Source organism: Coenobita brevimanus, chromosome 46, assembly GCF_032717465.1.
Source record: "Coenobita brevimanus isolate Jiangsu-jjx chromosome 46, ASM3271746v2, whole genome shotgun sequence".
Taxonomy (NCBI): Eukaryota; Metazoa; Arthropoda; class Malacostraca; order Decapoda; family Coenobitidae; genus Coenobita; species Coenobita brevimanus.
Genome location: NC_136999.1, coordinates 47,607,005 through 47,625,449, shown reverse-complemented (window position 1 = coordinate 47,625,449; position 18,445 = coordinate 47,607,005). Strand labels below are relative to the sequence as shown.

The window sequence follows — 18,445 nt, the reverse complement described above, 5'->3', positions numbered from 1 at the left end:
GAAGAACATTTATTGGGGGCTCGTGGCCTTTGGTTCCTTCTTCCTAGCATGAAAAAAAAAATGACTTAGGCTACTTAGTGAAACAATAATAAAAAATATGGAAATAACACAGTATATGCATAAAACATTTATATGATCATAGTACGAATAACTGCATTAATATTCAAACTGTAATGTTTATTCATGTTGTCTAGCTGAATCCGTAACTGTCAAGTATCATGTGCAGAGTATACATCCTATCTTCGACTGCACTTCTTGTAATGATGTTTGTTATTTACATAATCGCATTATTCAGCAAAGATCGGTTCAGTGTGATTGCCAATAATACCATAATACATTTGATAGACTCCCTGGCATTTCAGAGATAATGTGACGGCAGATTTACCACCACAGTGCAGGAGGCTAAATACTGTAGTGCGTGAAATGTTTGGCACACGTTCATATTGTATCAACGGCACAAGCTCTGTTAAATTTATGTGTGTGTAGTTATATCCAGAATTATATAGTCCTCCATATATTAATATTTTCCATCCTTCATTCTTTTTTTTACTTCATCAGTTTCCAAGGCGTGCTTAGCCACATATTCATTTACATATTTGTGCTGTAGAGGGGCAGCTTCCCAGTGTTACACCTATTTAACCGGAAAAAAGCCTCTCACTCACATTCCTATCCCACGAGCGGTAGGATAATGGACTAGAGGAAGACCGCAACTCAGCAGCATAATTCAGTCCACTAGGTGTGATGATGAAAATGAGTAACGAAAGTTTTTTTTTTTATGCGAGGAAGAAGAAACCAAAGGGCTCATTAACGTTCCATCCAAGAAAGAAACAAAGACAATACAAAACTGAGCAAAATTCAAGATCCATTCATTTCGAGATGCCTGGACACACTGCGTTTGAAAGGTGGGAGATCATAGGAATTAGGAAATACAAACAGAGGGAGACAGTTCCAGAGTTGACCTGTTGCATAAATGAAGGACTGGGAGTAACGGTTAACTCTTGCATTAGAGAGTTGGACAGCAAAGGGATGAGAGTTTGTTGCTAGAAGGGTGCTACGCACCCATCGTACAGGTGGAGGGATGCAAGCAGACAGTTCAGAGGAGCAGTGACCATTGAAGTAGAGATAGAAAAGAGATAAAGAGGCAACAGCACGGTGAAGAAACAATGGTTGAAGGGAGCCAGTAAGAGGAGGAGAGTTGATGAGATGAATAGCCTTTGACTCCACCCTATTGAGAAGAGCTGTATGTGGGGAGTCTCTCCACACATGAGAGTTGTACTCTAAACAGGGGCGAATAAAACCCGTGTATAGAGTCAACAACTGTTCAGGAGTAAAGAAGGCACGGAGTCGGCTTAGCACACCTAATCTCTTGGAAGCAGATTTTACAAGAGATGCAATATGATCTTTCCAAGATAAGTCTCGTGTGAATGAAACCCCAAGCATGTTCAAAGGATGATGCAGGATTGAGCTGGATATTATTAAACATTAGTGGGTATTCCTGTGAAAGATTTTGACGAGTTGATAGGTGTAAAAACTGAGTCTTTGATGCATTAAAAACAAGATTATTTTTACCGCAGTCAGAGATACAAGCCAAGTCAGACATTAGGTGTACCATAGCCTCATCTCTTGTTTCTTGAAGAAACTGCTGAGATGGAGTTGCGGGAACCGAATGGAAAGGTGAAGCATGGAACCATCAGCATACGCATGGGTAGGATTAGATGTACAGCTTAGAAGATCATTGATGAATAAAAAGAAGTGAGTTGGTGATAGGACAGAACCCTGAGGAACACCACTAGTAAAAGATCTAGGAGAAGAACGATGGCCGTCTACAACAGCAGCTATACAACGACCGGAAAGGAAGCTGTAGAGGAAGACACAGATAGAAAGACAGAAATCGTAAGAGGGCATTTTGGAAATTAAAGATTTATGCCAGACTCGATCGAAAACCTTTGATATGTCAAGTGCAATCGCAAAGCTTTCGCTAAAGTCCCGAAAGAAGGATGACCAGGAATCTGAAATGTAGGTGAGAAGATTACCAGTCGAGCGTCCCTGACGGAACCCATACTGATGATCAGAAAGAAGGTTGTAATAGGAAATATGCTTTAAACTTTTTCTAAGAATGGACTCAAAAACTTTTGAAACACAGGATGTTAATGCAATTGGACGATAGTTACAGGCTTGGGAACGGTCACCCTTCTTTGGGACTGGCTGAATGAGAGCAAACTTCCAGCAAGTAGGAAGGGTACAAGTAGAAAGACAAAGGCGGAAGAGTTTACCTAGGCAGGGTGTGAGCACAGAAGCACAGTTCTTGAGGACAACAGGAAGGACCCCATCAGGCCCATATGCCTTGTTAGTATTGAGGCCAGTGATGGCAGAAAACACATCAGCTGAAGAAATTTTAATGTCAGCCATGAGGAAGTCAGAGGGGGGAAGTGAGGGAGGAACAGCACCAGAATCATCTAAGGTGGAATTGGAGGAGAAAGTCTGAGCAAACGGATCTGCTTTATCAGTAGAAGAAATAGCTACAGAGCCATCAGAGTAGAAAAGAGGAGCGAAGGATGATGAGGTAAAGATGTTAAAAAGGTTTTTGGCAAGGTGCCAGAAGGAGCGGAAAGAATTCGAGTTGGAGAGTTGAGAGCATTTAGAACTATTGAAATTATTTTTTGCAGAGCAAAGAACAGACTTAGCACGATTCCGGGCAGAAACATAAAAAAAATGTGATTCGGTGGTGGGTTGGCTCTGGTACCTTTTATAGGCCCTCTCCTTGTTGCGACAGCATTAGAACAAGCATGATTAAACCAAGGCTTTCTTGCATTATTCAGAGGATATGAGAAAGGAATGTATGCCTCCATGCCCGAGAGAATAACCTCTGTAATGCGCAAGGCATACTCAGATGGCTTCCGGCCATGGAAGTATTAATCATTCCAGGGAAAATCAAAGAAGTACTGCCTGAGGGCCTCCCAATCCGCAGCTCCAAAGTGCCACAGACGACGTTTCTTTGGAGGGTCCACAGACCATACTGGAGCGATAGGACAGGTTAAGGTAACAAGGTTATGATTGGAGGAGCCCAACGGAGAGAAAAGATTAAGTGTAAGCAGAAGGGTAAGTTGTAAGGAAGAGGTCATGTATCTTCGAGCTCTCTCCAAGGCAGTCAGGGATACAGGTAGGGTGCTGTATAAGCTGCTCTAGGTCATTGAGGATAGAAAAGATGAAGGCTTGTTCACCAGGTGGATCAATGAAAGGATAGGAGAGCCAAATGTGGTGGTGAACATTGAAGTCTCCTAGAATGGAGATTTCAGAGAAATGAGAAATGGATAGAATTTGTTTCATCATAGAAGTAAGATAGTCGAAGAATTTTTGATAGTCAGTAGAATTAGGAGAGATGTAAACAGCACAGATACATATATTTAGTCAGAGAATGACAGGAGAGCTGAAGCCAGAGAGTAGAGAATTCAGAAGAATCAAGTTCAGGAACACGAGAGCAAGATAGGTCGTTGCGTACATGCACGCAACATCCACCTTTGGCTTTGAAATAAGTAAAGAGAAAGTAGGAGGATACAGAGAAGGGTTTGCTGTCAGTTGCCTCAGACAGCTGAGTCTCAGTAAGAAAGAGAAAGTGAGGTTTAGAGGAGGAGGGGTGGTGTTCAACAGACAGAATGTTAGAGGAAAGGCCGTGAATGTTGCAGAAATTAAGAAGTGAGTCAGACAGTGGATCCAGGCAACTCAAAGAGTCGTTACCGGAAGAGGGACGGATGGTAGAGGCATTTCTGGTCCCCTCCCCCTGGGGACTCCGAGGCATTGTTGTTTTGCGCCATTTTTCTTTTATTTAATTTTGAAAAGGAAGTGTACAGTATTGTGTACTGTGCATGTAGTTTAGTGATGATGGTTAGAGAAACTTGTATTGGAGAGTATGCTGGCCTACTCTCTGTGTTACTGAATCACTGAAAAAGTTCAGGAAAGGGGGATGGTCAGGAACTAGTCCTGAGGGCTGATGAAAAGGGAGCTCCAACTCTCCCCGTCATCAGCTTTCCATCCTCCTTTAGTACTTCCCTGTTCGACTGGTGCTACAGTCTATACTACTTAGCGCTTTCGTATGTTTTTATGTTGTACCTTACTTCATGTGGTCATGTGAAGAAGATGGAGAATGAGAGATTGAGAAGAAGAGTGTATATGAATGAGATGGAAGGGGAAAAGGGGATAGAGAGATCAAGAATGAAATGGACGGATGAAGAAAGAGGGGGAGTGTCAGTGTGAAAGAGGGCAGCAAAATGCAGAGGGCAGGGCAACTGGGAGACGATTTGTTTGTGGTCACCCCCAGGGGATTGAGGTGTCTGGCTATAGATAGATGGATAGGTCGATACATAGATATATAGACTCCACCTCCTCTGATGGTATCAAGGAGCCATGACCCAGAGATAATTATTTTCTTGTCTGTAACTTAAGGATTCGTGCAGTATCAGATCAACTAGCGCACACACACACACACACGCACACACACACACACACACACACACACACACACACACACACACACACACACACACACACACACACAATCTATTGTTAATTTCAGTTTCCATGTAAGTTTTAATCAACAATATACTGTAACTCTGCCTTCTCCATGATGGTAAAAATAAGACAAGAAAATTACACCAGACTAACGTCTACTGTAGATGAGCCTGGGGTCACAACACCACCACCACCACCACCACCACTACTACTACTACTACTACTACTACTACTACTACTACTACTACTACTACTACTACTACTACAACGACTTTTTTCTAATTTTACCTTCATCCATTTGGGAATTATGATCAAAACCAACTTTTATAATACAGCTCACCATTTAGAATCGAATGTGAAGGATAACACTGGCCCTTATCATACAATCTGTTGGTCCAAAACACGCCAACGACTGTGGTTTCCAGCTGTAGATTACAACTGTTATTACTTTATTTTTCTCATTAACATTACAGTACTTATAAAGACATTAATCTGTTGGAGTTGTTGATCTATGGGGCTGCCGACCACAGTAGCTTCGTAATTCATACCCGCCAGAGAGACAGGCTTGACGGCTGATGATCTTGTGTCCCTGAGGCATAGGAGTGCAAACTTCATGAGGGAGAATGACAGTCGACATCTAATCCAGGTCATAACAGAACTCTGTGAGGTTAATGCTTCTTCTCGGAAAGAATCTGTGCCAGTCTCGAAGAGAATCTCTGCCTCTGGACCCATCCCACCTGATGTTGTGAAAACAAGGGCAGTGAATCGAACGCGATCCACATGCTGGATCCTTTTTTGGTAGTTTGTTTCCTGTTCATTCCTCTTGTGCGCAGCCTCGAGAGACATATCGCGAAGACATGCTGCGAGAGGATCAAATATCCTAAAATCGAAGAAAGCCCTCTGTCCAAGTGCCCCCAAACCTCGAACACTGACATCCATTCTTGCATCATTTGTGTTTGTTGTTCTGTGTATGAAGTGCTCACCGTCTAGATGTCTTTGGAGACATCATGGCATATTTGCTGTAGTATTTTCGCAGTGAGGTCGCGTACTTCATCATGATGAATGCACTACTACTACTGCAACTACTACTATTTCTATTACCACCACCATCAATATTACTACTACTACTGCTACCACCACCACCGATATTACTATTACTACTATTACCACCACCAAAATAGCTACTACTACTACTACTACTACTACTACTGCTACTACTACCACTATTACTACATCAACCACCACTATTCAACTCCTACTACTACTACTACTGCTACTACCATCATACTACTAGTATTGCTAACACCAACAGTGCTACTACTACTACTACTACTTCTACTACCACTTTTGCTAATATTAACTCTACTACTACTACTAACTAAGTCCATTAACATCAATTCTTCTTCTTAGTCCTCCACGTTTCCTATCTTCAGATCCCTACATTGTCACTCTACTCACATAAATTTTTCACTTTAAAAACGCAAGTCACTGAAATTGCCTTAGTGAAGCCTATTTGGCCACGCATAGCTGGGTGTAATGAGTGTTTTGCATTTTGTTTTGATCGTTCACTTCAGCATACTTACTCCCTATCCACAGCAGGCGAAACAGGACTGTTTTTCTGCGCCAATATCGTCAGTGGTAGTGGAAAGTAGGTGCTCTGGCCAACGTAGAAATCGCACTGACCTGCTCACAAAGAGTTCTGTGAGTATTATGACACTTTATAGAGGGATGCAGAAATACACACGGGTCTATATTCTCGTCGGTTAAGGAAGCTCCCTAACATCTCCATAGCAATTTATTTTAAAATATGGGTAGTCAAAATCCTTTGCAAGTTATTTATGAAGCGTATGGTGATAAGTAATTATATAACACAAACAAGGACAGTAAGGTGTAAAAAGCAAAATACGTCGTTGAGGAAATGGGGTTAAGGAGATTTCTTAACCGACGAGAATACCGGTCTAGGTGTTCCGGGAGAATGTTTTCCCTTCTCTGTCCCATTTTTGCATTATTTCTTAAGCAGGAAAGTCTAGGTTAGGATTGTTTTGTTTCCTGAGTACCATGTTATGTTAGTTTGTTAGGTAAGTGTAGGTGAAGTTTTGCTTGAGAGAAAAAAAAATGGCCTTGTAATCATCCTGTGAAAATCAAACTTAGCACATAAAGCAAAAATGGTACATGAAGCGGAGATCAGGGTGCCAGGAGGAAAGGACGTAACTTTGGAGAATTATAAGTGAGGGAATCTTTAATAAAAAAAATACTTTATTAACATGGGTCCAAATTGAAACCGTAACTGAGCTAGGGTTACTGATGATCTTATGGCAGGTCTCTTTATAGAGTTAGATTTGTAGCTATTTTTTTTCACAGATTTAAACATTATGGTCATTTATATATTTAGATATGTGATATTTTATTGACTTAAATTTGAAGTGATTTTTCATATATTTAAGTTTCTTATTATTCACATACTTTGATTTTAATTTTCATACGTTTAAACTGAAGCTATTTTTTCATAGATTTGGACTTTTTTCATACATTGTGATTTTTGGATTTTTTCATATATTTAGGGAATTGATTTTTTTTCACATATTTAGATTCTTACGTCCTCGTCCCACACTGCCACAGGCTCCAACAGCGGTAGTTCAGTATGGGAAGGACATTGCGCAGTGAATAATTCTTCGTAGGGTCAGCCTTTCAATGTACACAAAATCAACTCAGGCGTCATAATAACACATGCTTCTGACTTTCGTTGTCTTTATTTGCCATGTAATTACACTGTCTGTTTCACAACTCCAGAGCTACACTAACTTCACAATGCCACATATAAAAGTTACTGAACCTCTTCTATTCTTTCCCCCATCCTATTGAGTCTGTGAGGTACCAGGGGTGGTCAGTACCACAAAAGATGAAAGGTTTATTTGTTTCATTTCAAAGATCTACCCATAGGCACTGAGAATCTGCATGATACAGATCCCAACCAGGTAGCTTACACTGGCTAGACAGCTGCAAATTTGTGTCAAAAATCTATTTTCTGAAGATTCGGAAAATAGGGTTGATGATGGGTATGTGTGTACATGTGGATTTAACTCACATTTAATGATCATTGTGTTGTTTGTAATTCAAGTTTTGTTGAGTGGAGTGTTGGTTATAGGAAGACACTATGCAAAATTTTATCAAAATCCACTAAATAATAAATGAGCCTGACATCACCAAAGGTTGGTGGATTTTTATGCTTTCTCTTTGTCACAGTCATTCCGTTCACAAAACGTCAAACAGTTTAATATCAAGGAAAGTATATTAGATAACACTGTCAAGTATCATTAGAATCCAATTAATAGTGTCGTGAAAAACAGCGCCAATATACTACCACGTAGCGGCTGGGATTCTCATAAGCCTTAAATTAATATACTTCCCAGGAATGTGATATAAATCTAAAAAATTGTGACATACTTACTCGGCTTACCTGTGCTTACCTCAGCATATGCTAATTTCATTCTTGTCTCATTTCTTTAATTACGTTGTGTCTAATCAGGTGCATGAGTGAACGTTATTCTGCACACTGAAGATGGATCAGCATACAGAGAAGGCATTCATAATCCATTCTGGCGACGATGTTCCACACAGTGATCTCATATCATCAAGAGACTGTGATTCTTGGAACACTCTTCTTAGAGCTACCAGGATAAGACAGCATACACCGCTGCTGGACATTGCTACAACCGTAGGGGAAGAAGATGTGCCGGAGGTATTTTTTCATAGCAAATGTCGCCAGATGTTCACTACGAAGTGTGATTTGGATGAACTTGAAGGCAAAGATGACGGCTTCCTTTCACAGATGAAGCGATGTTCCGCGAGGAAACAGGCCTCAGCCTCAAGAGTTTAGATAAATCTTGCATATTTTGCCTACCGGAAAAGGCAACACAATACAGGAAAGGGCCAAGAACTAGAAAGCCTTTGACAAAGTGTGTTGAATTACAAGCAAACTTAAGACACCAGCAGTGGCAACAAAGCGTAATGACACCATAATTCTAGCTCTTGCCTCAAGAGAGCTTGTTGCAGCAGAGGCATAGTATCATAAGTCCTGCTGCAGACTTTATATCAACTTAAACGGCATAGAAGACGGTACTGATACAGGCACTCTATATGATCCTGAGGACTCTGATTACAAGTACAAGGAGGCTGAAGGGGATGCCTATGCCCACTTGTTGCAGTATAGCTGATGTGAACTGTTTAAATCACCCAGAGTTATGAAACTAGCAGAGCTCACAAATGTGTTACAGGACCGCATGCTGTCCCTTGGAGTGGAAATACGAGAGTCCACTAAAAAACACTTTCGAAGGAAACTGGAAGCTGAGCTTGGAGACGTGCTTCATGTATTTGCCGATGAAAAGAGGAAGCTCATGGTATTTCCATACAGCTTAACTGCCTATGACCTGGCACATAAAAATCAGCAGCTGAAGTGCAAGCTGAAAATACTTCAGGAAAACTCTACTAATGTTCAGCAGACACTGGAGAGAGCAGCGTTACACCTAAGATCTGTTATAAAAGACCAGGATGAAAATAGACAATGGCCATTTCTACCCTCAGTCATAACTAGTAGTGTGAAAATCCCAGAAAATGTAACAAAGTTCATTTTTGCACTGATCAGTGGAGCTGTGCCTTCCAAACAATCCTGAAAACTAAGTTCACTGCTAGTAGACTCACTTGCTCAGGATCTCATACATGCAGTGAGTGGGGGATCTTAAGCTCCAGCTAAATATGTACTTTTGCCATCTGCTGTAAAGGCACTGACCGGCAATGTTGAGCTTATCTGGATTCTGAACAGGCTTGGTCGTGGAGTGTCATATACTACTATAGAAGAAAATAAAATTGCTCTGTGCCTGCTAAAGCTCGCTGGTGCTACAGATAACATTATCCTGCGGGAAAACATACAAGATCATGTATTTACAACTCTTGCATGAGAAAACATTGATCAACTACAGAAGACCCTGATAGGACAGGGAACATCTCACAGAGTTAAAGGCATAATTGTACAGCCACAGATATTTGGACCAAAGCCATACAAACCTCCTCTTCCAGCTATTCAGAAAAACAAGAAAAGAAACCTGACATTACACGAGGATCCCTTGACTATCTACATGCCAGGGCAGCAAGTCGGTCCTTCTAACCTCAAAAGTGTTGACGGTGATAGAACTAACGTGACTGCTATGGCACACAAGAAGAATCTTGTATGGATGCTTATAAGACAGGTCGAAGGAGACAACCAACAAGTGATGGGATAGACAGGTGTCAATATTGTTATGAGAAGAGAGCTGACATAGGATATCTCCCAACTATAAATGCCCCAGCAAATGATATGGAAACCATACATGAAATATTAAAGCAATGAATGCAGATCAAGGACACCCTCAATCTTTCCAAAACAGTAGTTGTGTTTGATCAGGCAATCTATGCTAAGGCTATAGAGATTGTGTGGAAACATGCTGACAGATTTAAGAGTGTAATCCTGCAGATAGGAGCATTCCATACTATTTTCAATCTACTTTCCATTGTTGGAAAACAGTTTCAAGATGGCGGGTTGAAAGACATTATAATAGAAGCTGGTATTGTTCCAGAATGATCAGTTTCTGGTGTCATGGAAGGCCGCCAGTACAAGAGAACAGCGAGAACCCACAAATGTATATATGAAATTTTATTCCGCACTGTCTTCAAGGAATTCGTCCCATAGATGGAACATAATTATTCACCACACATTGAAGTAGGACTATAAATTATTCATGACCTTCATTAAAATCTTTGCATAGAGATGTATGAAGAGACGATGTCAAATGTGGAACTTGATGGTTTGCTTCATTACACTGCATCATGCATAGATTTTCTTCAGTATGACAGTAGTACTTGTCAATATTCTGGATGAGCTACATTGACATTGTCACTGTATTGCTTTGTCTGCTACGGGCTACAAGGGAGAGAAACTGCGAGCTCCATATGGCATGCATCTGTTCATTGATTCCATGGTGCTTTGCGTATGACAAAGTCAACTCTGCATGCTATCTCAGTGTGTATTTTGCTGAAATGTCTAACTTGTCTGACACAAATCAATATGTACTATGACAGTTTCAAAGAAACCTGGCTTGCTGTTCAGATAGGAGACTCCAGTACATTTGGTCGCATCCCTGTTGACCAGGCAACAAAAGAACAGTCAACAAAGACACCAAAACTGCAGGTGGAACCTGTCGCTTTAGTATGAATACTGATGCTTCAGATAATATTATCTAACTGCAGAGTACAGAAGTACTTACGCCAGGATGCTGTGTGAGATGGTTCAGCTAAACAATCCAGACATGCAGCATGCAGATCAGCGCAAGCCACGAATGCTGAAAGACGAAACTGTTGTTTGTTCAATGATTAATGTCGTAGGTGACTTGGTGAATCCTTTCAAAGAATTAAGCAAGCTTGTCAACACTGTAAGAGCCACTGTAACTCCAGATGATGTTGTAGAAGATCTAAAAGAAGCACATAATCGTGGTGAAAATGCTTACGTGAACTTCAATGTGATGAGACTGGAGACCAGTCCTCCACTGATTAAATACCATGATCTTCCTAGAATGAAGCTCAAGACTTTCAGTGAAACCTGTAAAACCAAGAAAGTGAAAACCAATGGCAGACATGTCATTCTGAGAGCAAAAACTTGACTCTCTAGCAATATGCTAATGATGGCACAGATACAGGAACTTGACATGAAAGAGGTTTTAAAATTCGCACTAGGTCCCTTGTCGTCGTCGCTTGCTACAGCTGATGGCCTGCCGAGGAAAACGGCCAAGTCTGTACTTTCCAAGGAGTTACAAAAAAAAGTTTCTGCACAAGAAGTGAGTCCTCCAACATTTGGAGACATTGCATCTTTGGTTTTGTCAAAGGTCATTCATGAAGCATCAAACAGTGGCAGATTAGTTATTGTCTTTGATGTTTATAACGAAAACTCTATCAAAAATGCTGAGAGACAGGCCACTCTACATCCAGTAGCATAGAGTACAAAAACATTCAGGCCAAACAGCTTGGGGTACAGTGGAGAAAATTTCTTACCTCCACAAGCAACAACACTTCCCTCATTCAGTTCCTTGCCCTTGAATGGAAGCAGGAGAGACATGTCAACAGACTAAATGGCAAAATTTAATTTGCTACATGCAATGATATCTGTCATTGGATAAGTGCCCAAAGTTGTGACATTGTGGCAAACCTAAAAACAACCCAAGAAGAGGCTGACACACGTATCCTTTTACACTTAGCTCATCCCTGTGGTTTCAAGACAATTATCATCGTTTCAGATTACACAGATGTGTTTCTTTTGCTGCTAGCCTTCGATAAAGACATTCCTTACTCACTTTTATGGAAAAGTGGAATCCAGGCTAGAGTGAAATACACAAAGATACAGAAAATCGCTAGGATTCTAGGTGAAACTGTTTGTGAGGCAATTATTGAAATGCTCCGTTTTACCGGCTGTGACTTTGTCAGCACATTTGCTGGAGGTGAGAAGCTGAACGCCTTTAAAATGTTGAAAGATAACATTTAGCTACAGATTATATTCTGTGATCTTGGGAAAGAATGGACTGTATTCCAATCTCTTAGAGACAGGCTAGAATAATTCACCAGTAGGCTATATAAAAAAAACTGCTATTGAAAAAGTTAATGAAATGCGCTATGGTCTGTTTGCATCCAAAAAAGGACATAATGAGCAACACCATCTACCATCCTGCAGTAATGCTTTGCAAAATCATATTTTTCGTGCAAATTTTCAGACAGCTATCTAGAGATGTCTGGAACAATACCCACAAGTACCAATACCCAGTGCATATGGTTGGGAGGTGAAAATCATCGGAGGACAAGAAAAACTCACAGTAACTGTCTTGCACAGCACTCAAATGTAGCTGTGCTGTCAATGGGTTGAAGTGTCCGGAACTCTGCAGGCTGTTAACATGTGAGAACCAGCCAACTGATGAACATGCTGACAGAAAAGATGAATGTGATAATGCTTATGATGATGATGATGATGAAGATAAGGATGACTAGAAAAAACTGTTGATCATCAACATTCTCCAGACATTAGTTTTTCCAACAATGAGTGTATTCCCAAAATACAATAATTTTAACAGGATTTATGTCTTTATTTTGAACAGAATATGTTTGTATCATAAAGAAAATAAAAACTGTATATTTTGTTTTATATTCTATCACAAATGTATCAATTTCATCAGACTGTGGCAAAAATTTACTGATTTATTTGACATAAGTCTGTGCATTAGGGGCATCTCCTTTGATGATTTTTTTCAGAAGGTAAACTACCGATTCCAAATTGCTATTATGCAAAAATGTGATCATCAGATGTCTATCTTTCAAAATATACCTCTTAGAATTGGCCACCTTGAATGGTACTGATCGCCCTAAGTTGGGGTACATGGTTCACGGACTATTAATAACCTTCCTTAGTACTCGACTGTTCTAGTTGCTCCTAGCGGCAACAGTTCCTAATCTGAGACATCCAAAATTAAATTACCTAATTTAACAAACAATCATCTAGATATATTACAGGGAGAAAAAAAATAAGATTAATGCATTACCTTACAACCTACCTCCGCTCACAATAGCAGGCTACTCGGCAACTCTGGCAACTTGAAATGCGCTAATCATAAGGAATTTTCCAATATCTCCTGGCTAGCACCTCTGCTACTGAACATTACCCCGTCCCTAGTCCATTTGTCATCCCAACAAAAGTACACAAAGTTTACAAACATAATCTGAAATCCAATCTAAACATTTAATTATACACAAAATAATCCTTCACCTTACCAGGTTTTCATCTATGACAATTCTGACGACATCCCTGCTCCTCCACAAAGTCCACTCTTCCTGGAATGACTTGATCCTCTTCCTGATTCACTTCTTCTCTTGGGAAACTGTCACCATCCTCTTCTGGTTCAGCCCTTTGGTCCTCCTCAACATCATCTGTTGTTCATGTGCACAATTCCTTGAGGACGTCCTAGCCGTACTGTCCTGGACCATGATACTGCCACAGACGATTCACGTGTACTTCCTTTGGCCGAGACTTCCTGTCTCCCTGAATATGATACCTTACACATGAGAGGCAGTTCATCACAGTGTAGGGCCCATCCTGCGGACTCTGCAGAATCGGTGATTGTTCCTTCTTCCAAAGAGGATTGTATAGCCAAACTCTGCCACCTTCCTTGAAGCTCACCTCACTTTCTCTGGCATCATACTTGCACTTCATCACTTCGCCTGAAATCTTCAGAGCTCCTCGAACTTGATGATGTACCTCAGCCAGTCTTCCTGAAGATGCTTTTCATAACTGGAGGTGTCTGTAGGCAGCTCTTCACCAGGTGGTCTTCCCATTAACAGATCAACTGATAATCATGGCTCGCAGCCCAGCATCAGTTTTGCAGGAATGTGCCTGGTAGACTCGTGGGATGCAGACCGATATGTCATCAGCAACGCAGGTACTTTCTGGTCCCATTCCATCTGTCCCTCTACACAGTACTTAGCCAGTTTTTGTCCCAGGGTTCAATTGAATTTCCCTCATTCTGCATGATTGTGGCCTTGATGGAGCAGCACTCACGGAACACAGGAGACTCGAAGTTTATACCCCGGTCTGAATGAAGCCTTTGTGACATCCCAAAACAATAGAAGAATTGGTCAACCAACAGCTGAGCAACAGCGGCCTCCTGATCGGGAATGGCATAGGCTTCTGGCCACTTTTAAAAGCAGTCTATGGCAACATATATATACCAGTTTACTCTTTCAGTGAGTGGCAGAGGTCCAGCAATGTCCAATGCGACTCTTTCCATTGGTGCACCCACTTGCTACAGCTGAACAGGTGAAACCACGTTTCTTGGGTCCTTTCCTGTAGTCCAGGAGACAATGAGGTGAACCTTGCAGTAGGGTATATACAAGGTTTTTTTGCTGTTTCTAGTCCTCCTGGGTTTCCTAATGAAGAATCTGACGGATGCCACTCTGGCACCCTTGGGCATTTGTTTTTTATTAACAGAAATTCAAAATGGCGGCTGAACCATATTTATCACTGTGGTACTGTGCAGAAGATCAAGAGGATACCTGCTTTAAATACTATGTACAAGCTGTCAGTGCTATTATAATAACGTCTACGAGTTTTATTTAACATCATACACATTCATCATGACAATACATGGACATAGTATGGGCAAAAAGCTACCAAAAGGTACAAAAATAGCATATAACAGCAACAAAATCTATTATGCCAGCAGCGACTAACATTCATCAGTAAGTTCTCGACTATCCTTCACCAAAATATTTAAAATAAAGCCCTCTACACTTCACCACAATATGTAAGCTTTAAACATTTACATCCATAGCTCAAAACAGAGATCTATTCATCCAGATCATCCTCACTGTCTGATTCAAGAGGATCATCAAACATCTGCTTAACTGTATGTTCATTGATGCACTTGTCCTCTGTTTGGCAGCTGCAGAATGTGGTGTAAGACATCTTTGCACTCTTACAGCTGCACTGCTTACGACTACATGGTGTGCTGCTTGTGCATCCACATGCGATAACTTTCATCAGGTCTGAAGGTGCTGCAGGCCTATACATTGTTACTGGATAGGGGACCCCATCTCTGTTATGCCACCCATAGTCTTCTGCTTTCACATCTGGGGGTTGCTGCTCCTCAGCAACTTTCCACAATATTGCCTGAAGGTGAGCTCGCTTCATGTGGTGAGCGAGTGCCTCGTCTGTTGGCGGAAGTGAGCGGAGATTGGAGCATTTTTCTCTCTTTGTGGTGAAGAGCATGTGGCGAACTTCAGCCATGGTTGTGCAGATCTTGGTACCGTACAAGAGGCAAAACAGACGACGACCAGTCTCCATGAAGACTTCTTCAGAAGTGTTTGGTTGACCCACTGGAGTAAGATCAAGGTTGTCATGCTTCATCATGACATTAATGGCAGATACTTTGCCTTTCCCAAAGGGGTATGAGACTGTGTCACACAACGGTAATCACATGCAAGGGCAAAAGCTGCAAGCTTTTATTTCCAACCTTTCTGGCTGTAGCAGTTATATTAATAACTGTTCCATCAAGTTTCCTCATTGTGACCTCCTGGGAGAGGTGGTGTTTCCAACAAAAGTATACAAACAGCACAAACACATCTGTGTCCTCACTCAGTACCTGAATGTGTGCCCTGCTTTCCTCTCTTGCCAAAAGAAGAGTGTAGCTGATGATGTTGATATCGGCTTCTTCATGTCCAAATTCTTCATCCTCCTGACCAATCATCTTCACATTCACATCATCATCATCATGTGCTGAACAAAGAAGGCCAATGAGTTGCCATTCTTCATGAGCACATTCCTAGCTGGCAGAGGAGTGGTCATTGTCATTTTGATGTCAGGGGGCAGAGCTCCAGATGTACGTCTCTCATGTTCATGGGACTTAATGGATCCCTCCTGGTACCAGTCAAAGATAACGTAAACCTCATGACTTCGAGATACTGATTTGCTGAAGTTAGCTGCCAGCTGTTCCATTGTTGCATTCTTTGGCCAGGAGACGTGGTACAGCATTGCATTACCATCAATGATTTCAACCTCAGGCTGAATGGTTGAATGCTTCAGTACTGGAAGATGGCTGACAAGAGAGGATTTGTTGCCTTTCAACATATCACCATATTCATCGAATAGACTGAATGGGATGGGTGCCAGTTCATAAATGAGGACATCCTTTAAGTCAAGGCCCCTGTGAGCACTTATCACGAGCATTCTTGCATACAACCTTTCTGTGTCATACACTGACTTGTCTCTGACTCTGACTCCTTTCTTCACTGTCTCCATAGTGACCACCTCTTTTTTCACTGGTTCGTAGAAACCTCCAGGTAATTTGTCTAGAAACCTGGAAACCATATTTTGCCCAACTGCAACAGCATTCTGGACATTGACCTTGCTGTCTGTAGTGCACCCATTGAAAATGTTCACAAGCTTTCCATTTGAGGATTTCAGAGGTTGGAAGCATTTCTGTAGTTCAGTCCGTATTTTCCGTCTGTCCATTGCATCCAGCTCAACCCTTTGTGATCCTTCCTCCTTATGCCTTTTCTTTGACTCCTTCTCTTCCACACTGATGCTATCTTCATCCTTGAACATTTTATCCATAGACAGAGAAACAGTGTTGGAGACACCATATGAATGGATCCATCGTGCCACGTGATCTGGCGAGAGGGTAATACCAACAAGTTCACCTCTTGCTTTTCCATACCGGATGTATGTCTGTTCCCTGAATTGGTCTGCTAACACAGAATTCTATGGTCCTTCTTCATGGCGGCAGACATGCTTTCCTCTTAGGAACACATCTTCAATGACTTAATTTCAAGATGAAACTGGGAGCAGTGTCTGATTATTACAACGGCTGACCAAATTGCTTATAAAGGAGGGGGTACTTATTTGCCCCTATAAAAAATTTTGCCCAAGGGTGCCGGAGCAGCATCCGTTGGATTCTTGTTCAGGACATGTGGGAGACCAATAAACAATCAAAAAAACTTGTATATACCCTAAAGCAAGATTCACCTAAAAAACCCCACCCATCTTCTGGACTATTGGATCAACATACATGACAGGCCCACTATGCTTCAACATCCTGACATGCCAGTCCAGTAGAACCTCTGTCACAGCTTACTTAGAGTTTTCTTCACTCACAGGTGCCCACTGGTGATCTGGTTTTGAGACCCTTCTAAGACCTCAGACCTCATTTTCTTAGGTACCACCAGTTGCCAATACTTGCTGAGGCCATCAGGTTTCTCCCACTGTCACTCCAGTAGTCTGTTGTGCAAACGAAGAAGGTCCCATGGACTCCAGCAGCTTTTAGTCACAGGGCTGAACCCGGAACCCTCTTCCGAAGATGGTTGCACTGTACTCCGCTGTAGCTACTCTAGCACTGGTTGTAAATCCGTATCCTCAGTCTGCGTCCTCGTCAGGTCTTCTTCAGCTGACAATGGCTCTGTCACTGCAGTACAGCTGCATTTCTTGCTAAGATCTTCATTCCTACTACACTGTTAGCAAACTGGGTCTCAAGGCCAATGACTCAGGCTGTTAGCTTTGCCATGTACCCACCCAGGATGGTGCTGCAATTCATAATTGTGCTGGTCCGGTTTCTCGGGCCAACTTGCCAGTTGTCCTCCTGCAGCCTTCTTCTTATCCTGCATTTTCTTCTCTGGACATTCAGAGCTGAAGTGTCCCACCTCACCTCATGCCCAACACCTTTTTGTTACAACTGCAGATTTCCTTGCACTGTTGTTTAACTGTTCTTGGTCCTTCTTCAGTTTGCAATAATCCTCCTTCCTATGTCCTGACCATTCACAGAACCAGCAACCTCCTCTGATCTTCTGTTCCTTCCTGCACTTGTAGCAGTCCTCTTTCCTATGTCTGGCTTCTTGCAACCAGCAACTTCCATCAAATTTCTTCACTTCACGTACCTGCCCCTTTCTTGCCTTGCATCCTGCACTACGTCCTGCCTGCAAACTGGATGTACTGGACCTAATGTAGGACTCTGATTCCAGAGCCCTGGCTAGTGCTTCTTACATGCTTCTTGGTAGGTCTTGCTTCACTTGCACTTTCAACTCTGCACAATACAGACCATCAATGAACTGGTCCCTCAGAAGAATAGCCACTAGGTTAGGTGCTGCTCCAGGGAACGCCTTGTGTGCCATACTCTCCAGATAATGAGCAAGCTGCCGAAGGGATTCGCCTCGATCCCTTACACAGGTCCAATATCTTGTTCTGTATACCTCAGTCTTGTACATGGTCATGTCCCCCACTGATATCTGGCCAAGTAATCTCCGTTGTAGCACCCTTCAGGCATGTAGGAAGCTGCATTGCCCTCTGCCTATTATTTCAACCATTCGGATTAGTAATAACTCAAAC

At 41.8% G+C, this 18,445-nt stretch overlaps 1 protein-coding gene across 1 annotated transcript in view; it reads right to left on the bottom strand.

Annotated features, from left to right (window-relative positions):
- LOC145398718 (uncharacterized) overlaps nucleotides 1–18,445 on the bottom strand; it is a 74,107-nt gene that overhangs the window by 35,597 nt on the left and 20,065 nt on the right. The window contains exon 6 of the mRNA XM_080271518.1: nucleotides 6,090–6,189. Within this exon, the coding sequence (XP_080127644.1) occupies nucleotides 6,090–6,189 (100 nt within the window). The remainder of the gene's footprint in view (nucleotides 1–6,089; nucleotides 6,190–18,445) is intronic.